The sequence below is a fragment of the Limulus polyphemus genome, unplaced genomic scaffold (assembly GCF_000517525.1).
Source record: "Limulus polyphemus unplaced genomic scaffold, Limulus_polyphemus-2.1.2 Scaffold4738, whole genome shotgun sequence".
NCBI classification, from domain to species: domain Eukaryota; kingdom Metazoa; phylum Arthropoda; class Merostomata; order Xiphosura; family Limulidae; genus Limulus; species Limulus polyphemus.
The window spans coordinates 30928-38216 of NW_013670348.1; the positions used below are offsets into that span (position 1 = coordinate 30928).

The 7289-nt window shown below is 33.0% G+C and overlaps 1 protein-coding gene across 6 annotated transcripts in view; it reads left to right on the forward strand.

Moving 5' to 3' along the window:
* Window positions 1-7289, forward strand: part of LOC106471620 (ankyrin repeat and BTB/POZ domain-containing protein 1-like) — a 63513-nt gene that overhangs the window by 28395 nt on the left and 27829 nt on the right. For all 6 annotated transcript variants that reach the window (XM_022400236.1, XM_022400235.1, XM_022400232.1 and 3 more), the window contains 2 exons: window positions 2428-2490; window positions 2815-3015. In XM_022400236.1, the coding sequence (XP_022255944.1) occupies window positions 2428-2490; window positions 2815-3015 (264 nt within the window). The remainder of the gene's footprint in view (window positions 1-2427; window positions 2491-2814; window positions 3016-7289) is intronic.

Consider the following 7289-nt stretch of genomic DNA (forward strand, 5'->3'; position numbering starts at 1 on the left):
CAATATATCTTCTAACAACAATGATTGAGTCGCCCCAGTATCACATAGAATATGTGTGGGTATGAGATTGCCAGTGTCACTTGTCAAAGACACAGATCCAACAGACACAAAAGGTCTAAATGTCTCCCTGATTACATCAGCCTTTATATCAGTGGCCATATCAACAACATTGGGTGATCTGGTGAAACTACGTCAATATGTGAACACAAATGCACTGGGTGATGCCTCCTCTTCTTTTTTCTTTTTCAAATCCCAACAATTGGACATAACTTGACCAGGTTTTTTACAAAAATGGCAGACAGGTTTTGATTGTTTTAGCCCAACTTATGAAGATTTTGAACTACAGGAGCTGGATTTTTTAGAAGAATCCTCAACCTCAGTGGACTGAACAGATACAGGTTTTTGATGAACTGGTAGGAATTTTTTTATATGAAAAGTGGTTTTGTGTGTTAAAGTGTAGTCATCAGAAAGGGCAGCTGCTTCCTGTAGTGTTTCAACTTTCTATTCATCTAAATAAATTTTGATGTTGTCACGTGCACAACATTTAAATTTCTCAATTAGACGTAATTTTCTTAGTTTGTTGAAACTATCGCCAATATGCATAGAATTGCACCATTGATAAAAATAAACTCCTTTTCATGAGCAAATTGTATACAAGTTTGATTATCTTTTTGGCGATAAGCCTCCGGTACTAACTGGTATGCTTTGAGAATAGCTGCTTTAACCTTATTGTAATTCGTACAGTCTTCTAAAGAAAGAGTGGCATAAGCTTCTTGTGCTTAACCAGTTAAAACACTTTGTAATAATAATGACCATTTTTCGGTGGGCCATTCCATGGTTTGGGCAACCTTCTCAAAATGTTGAAATTTTTATCAACTTCATTTTCATTGAACGGTGGTACATTAACATATTGATTAAGATCAAAGAATCTAATTTCCATTTCTTTCAACCCAATTTCATTTTTCAGCTTCAATAAGAGCTTGTTCTTTCTCTTTCTTGGCTATGATTTGAGCCTGTTCAAGCTCAAGTTGTTTCAATTTTAGCTGGATCTCTAATTTTTCTTTATCACTCAACCCTGATTGGCTAGTATGGACACTAGAGTATTCCTCTAATGCTTCTTCAGGCAACAAATCATCATCGACTAGTATTTCGATAATACACTTTTTCAGTTCATTTTTTCTCATTGACCTTTTAACTTCTAGTTCTAAAACATTGGCAATTTTTGAGCGATTCATTTTTGTTATATTTTTCTAGTTGTTCTAGGGAGGGTGATACAAGAAAATCTTGATAATCAGACATGATCAAATCTTGTTGGCACTGATAAATATAAATTCAATTGTGATTTAAATTTTAATTTAGATCAAGTATTGTCTCTGATTCAGATCTCAGACACGAGCCCCAATTTATTATGTTACGTATTAGAATTTCAAATAGCCTAAAATAGCGTTAACTGACAATTTAAATTTAGTAGTTAAGTTGTACTTTGGGTTTAGTAGTTAAGTAAAAGCTGATATATCATCAGTTTATATATATAGTTGAATAACCAGAAATCATAAATTACTGTATCAATACCATATAATTCCACTAAAAAAATATTACATCTAATTTGAACCAGTTGTGCATTTGTTATACCATGTGACACACAAAACATCAATGTTTGTTTCTTTTTAATATTTGCTTTTAAAGTAATAAATTGAGTAATATATAGTACTAAAATATGAATTATAATTTATAGTTTGATACCAAACTTATTAACATAAATTCATGAAATAGTAGTTCTATAAAATTTTGAATGCAAAACAACAAACAAGATGACATGGCCTTTCACCCATGACCTGTCTGGAAAGGGTTAAAAGAAGAGTATTTGACCAATGTGTTTTACCAACCTTGGCATATGGATGTCAAACTTGGACACTCACTAAACAACTTAACTCAAGATTGCAGACAACACAAGGAGCAATGGAAAGAAACATGGTAAGAGACATCTCCAAGTACAATGCAGAATCAAAATGGAAATAGGCCAGACACATCACTCAATTAAAAGACAAAAGATGGACAAAAAGAATCACAGAATTACAGCCTTGCAGAGGGAAGAGATCAAGAGGTAGACCACATAGAAGAGGGCATCATAGAGAAAGAGGGCGTCACATGGCCAAGGAAAGCAGCAGATAGACAGACTTTGACATCTTGGTGGAAGGCTATGCTTTGGAGTGGGTGGACACAGCCTAGAATGAATGAAAATGAATGATTGAATCATTGTGAAAAAGATTTTGTAGATCATGCAATTTTAAACATTAAATACAAGAAGAGAGTAGAGAGATTGATGTAAATAATTGGAAGCATTATGTCTGGGCAGTTAACCAGAAAAATTGCAATAATTCCTATTAGAATTAAGTATGTCTTAACTTATGGTCTTGTAATTTTTAGATACCTGGTAGAACAAAAAGATGTTGAACTGAATACCAGAGATAAGTGGGACAGCACGCCTTTGTAAGTTAAAAAAATATATTTTGATAAATTTATTGATTTAATGCTCAAATTTCATAAAATAACTTTTGTTAACTTCTATATGAACATAAATTGCACTAAACTCACATCCAATTTTTGTTAGAATATGTAATTGTTTTTGCCTATATGTATACTTTTACAGTTACTTCTCTGAGTACATTTCATAAAATTTACAAACTTACAGGTTTCGTAATATTGGAGTTAATGATATTTGCATACACACAAAAAATTATAAATATTTATCTTACAAAATATTTGTTTGATTGTTAAATGTACAATTAGTAACTTTCATGTTTCTTTATGTAGATATTATGCATGTTTGTGTGGACATCTGGAGGTTGTCAAATACCTTCTAGAAAATGGTGCACGATGTGAAACTAACACATTTGATGGAGAAAGATGTTTGTATGGAGCTTTGAATACAGAAATTAGAAACATTCTGAAAAACTACAGAGTGGTGACTAAATATTTGATGAGGAGGGACAGCTATTATGAATTTTTAAGACGGTAAGCTTGTCAAGGTATGCCTTTGTTGCACTGAGTAACAGAATATCTTCTTATTGAGGTAACACAAAAACTGTTTACTTGGTGTTGTTTTTGCTTGTATATAGGTAGGCATAATATTTTACATATATTTCAAAAGACATGATACAGTTTGGAAAGAAATATATAGGAAAAATACTAGGCCTCCCATGGAACTATGCTTCAAACAAAAATATTACTTATTCCAGATAAAACACTAATCATAATGTTTTCCTAGACTCACCATAAATTGAAGAATTTATATGAAATTTGCAAATAAAAGTATTGTCTTCTCCAAACAAATTTTTGTTTTAACACGCACAAAAAAGATAAAGTAACTGCTTGGAATTACTACTAGACTAAATATATATCACTTAGTAGTTTCAATGTAACTCTGGTAATGGTTATTTATAATACAAATATATTGAATTGCTTATAAAGGTATGATTGCTTAAACAAACTTCCAAAACTTAGATATTACATCTGACTAGAGTAGCTACCAGGTTACCACACTGAGTATTAATTAATATAAAACCTTTTAAAGCTGTAATTCAAACACATTAGTGTCAAAATTAGATGTTAACAAAAATTTCATGACTGAACTTTCTTTTCAATATACTTATCACCACGAAAATGGACAATGTACAGCTTACTTGAATGTAGTAATTAATAACGTACGTTGGAAGTGAATTTTACTCTTACCGTACTTTGACAAAGCTTTTTATGTTAACTTTCCAGTGAAGGTGTTGTATAGTGGTTAACTTATTTTCAATGTGAATCCACAGGTTCATGGTTTGTGGTTCATTGGCACAAAATTGTACTTTGCACTTTTAGGCTATATCTATACTATAAAAGTGATGTTCAAATCCTACTAACTGGTCAGATAAGACTAGTCCAAGAACAGGTGGTGAGTGCCATTAACTCTCTTCCTGTCTGCAGGTCAGTGTGCCTATCACAAATTCTTAGGTAGTTACATTCAAAATTTAATTAAACTACTTTATTATCGTTATATACAAATAAATTTGGTTTCTGATATGATCCTTACCTCTCTCATTTAATAGTTCTCATTTAGTGCTGACCTCTATGCACAAGGTGTTTGCTCGCCACTAGCCTATATATTCTATTATATATCTGAGATATTTATTTATTATGATATAATTTTATTATTATAAATTATATTCTATAGTTAAACTAAATTTCTCATGTTTTGAACTATATTCATCATTTTTATTTATTGATACATATATTTTTTATTATTTTTATTATAAACTATATATTGTATAACTGAGATATGCTTTTGTATTTCTAATGTAATCATGTGGCAGATCTACATAAGTCTGCATCTGGCTCTGGTACTTCTGCCCAAGTGCAGCAGCCCACAATAGCAGCATACAGCACAGAATCAACTAAATATATGTCTACACATCACTAACAAACTCATCAATTTTATTGCTGGTACAGTGGTGGAGTCAGATGATTTTCAAGATATAATGGCAGCCATGGATTCTTGGTATATTGGTTACAGTCACAAGCATCTGTCCACAATACTGCAATTTGTGCTCAACATCAATGTCATTGTGGATATCTGGAGTAGCAGACAAATGCACAGTTTTCTTGGAGTCAGTGGTCATTTTATACTTGGCTGGAAAATGCAAACAGTCATGCTGGCATTTCAAGGGGCATCACACATCTGATAACATTGCAGCTCAATGTAATGAAATTATAAATCTCTTTAACATCAACAACAAGGTGTCCTATGTGACATCTGGTAATGCATCCAACATGATCAAGGCTTTCTGCTTGCCAGGATTTGAACTGCAAACACTACCTAGTGTGAGAGATGGTGATAACTCATCTACAGATAGTGACTCAGAAGATGAACTTTTGGATGAATCTAAATAAACAGACAATTTATCCTAATTTCTTCCTGCTTTTCCCATACACTACGGCTTGTGTTCAGGGATGGCATGAAAAAAGCTGGACCACTGATGAAAGTAATTTCCAAAGCATCAGCCATCATGTCTTACATTCAAAAATCAATGCAAGCAACTGATCTACTTGAGGGAGAGGCCAGAGTTCAGTCGGTAACACCAACATGATGGAACTCGTAAATTAAGATGCTTAAGTCTTTATTTTACATTACCTAGGAAAAGTTTGATAATCTAGATACTGGTACATCGAAACTTTTCCTAATCAAACTGTGCTTGCAGATTTGGTGACAATACTGGCACCTTTTGAAAAGTGAGAGCATTGTTACCTCAAGTTATGTAGTGCCATGTGTTTATGGGCTGATGACTGAGATTGACAGCATGCATTCCATATATTATTTCAATCTTGTCTTTGCAATGAAGAAATCTGTTCATGCTTGGCTGACTCATATGAGCAATGAAGTGTCTTTGATATCAGATTTAAACATGACTAGTGTTTCACTAGACTTGTGGTTTATGAATCCAGCCAAATGCTCCTGCAGCAAGAAGTCAAGAAAGTTTCTTCGACAAATAGTTCTATAACCATAGAACCAAAGGACTTTAAATCTCCCCATTGCAAAACAACTAAGCTCTTTAGTTTCTTTGTTGCCTCCAAGAAACCAGCCACCTCATCTTCAGAGGATACAAAGAACAACATCAATCTTGATTGTCCTTGCATTTTGGAAGAAAGCAACCCTCTAGATAATTGGAAAGTCCAGGAAAAACAACTTTCCTACCTTATCTCTACTAGCCAAGGGCTACCTGAGTTTCCCAACATCATCTGCCTCCATTGAACATTTGTTTAACATTGGAGGCAAAACCCTCAGACCTGATTACTGACAAGACATTTGAAAGACTGATGTTCATAAAGAACAATGGACAGTTGTAATATCTATAAGTCTTTTTTAATTATATATATATTTTTTGTTCTAAACTGTGTTTTCATTTTGAAAAATAAAATTATTGAAATCTTACCGTCTACTGTTTTATCACTATTACGCATTACCTGACAAAGTATTCATGAATACATTCCTGTATATTCCTACTTGAATAATTAGCATTTTTTCTGCATTCCTTTTTCCCTGTACTTCCTTGTCTTGTAGTTAAAAATGGTAGGGACCCACCTCCTACTGTGGACGAGATGTTAAGTACCCTATGCTGTCTGGTTTTGGACTGAAGTTGACCCACCAATAATGGTCTTATGCACCCTAGTCACTCTATATCATTTGGCATATCCAGTTGTGTATTTGATGTACTACTATTCTGCTGGAATTGGTAACGTATCTTCAAAATGAGCAAAGAGTATACCTAGTTCAGATGTGGTGCAGTTTCCCATTGATGTGTTCCTTTACCAAGAGATGTCACACTCAATGGGCATTCTTTGGACACTTTCTGAAGGGTGCTTACCTAGATAAATTTTGCACTAGTCCTTCCACCATTTCATTGTGGGTTTCTAGCTATTATGTGAGGAGAGGTAAGGTTATCATATTGGAAATTTAAATTTTCCTACACTCAAAATATATTTCTAATAAATACCTCTTCTTATGCTTTCCACCCTACCTCCCCAGTTCTGGTTTCTTTTTTGCCTAATCTCAAAGTGAAGATTGGGTTGTACAGTATAGAGGGAGCCAGCTGTGACAGGAGAGTGTGTCATGCTCCTATTGGTGAAGGGTTGTTGCATGATTATTTGCATGATACATTGCTGCTGTACCACATTAAACACATGGAGATAGGTTAAGTGGGAGTATGAAGGCTAGTGGTGAGCAACAAATTTGTGCATATAGATGGCAGCACTAAACAAGAAAAGCTAATATGTGAATAGAGGTATCTGTTGGAAATATATTTTCATTCTAGGAAAATTTTAACATCAAAACATAGTTAATAAATCAAATTTTAATATTATATAGGTTTTAATTCTTAATTTTATAAGGAAATACAATAAAAAATCCTCAATCTCTCCTAGTATAAGAATTGTGACATTTGCTCTAGGTCTTCCATGAAATTTATGATGTATTATTTATTATGCTTAAAAACACATAAATTGACCTAATAATGTTATATAATTTTTAATATGGCCTGAGCTGTTTTAAAAATTAGGAATAGAAACTGTTAATAGTAATGTGTTACTTTCTGTGTAACAAGCTGGCCATGGCCTAAATTAACTTTTGAAAATACTGCAAATTCAGGACTGGTACTAGCAATAACATTATTCATCTCTAAACTGTAACTGTTATAATTAATTATTTGATGCATTAAATTTAAATATGTATATATATATATATATATATATAT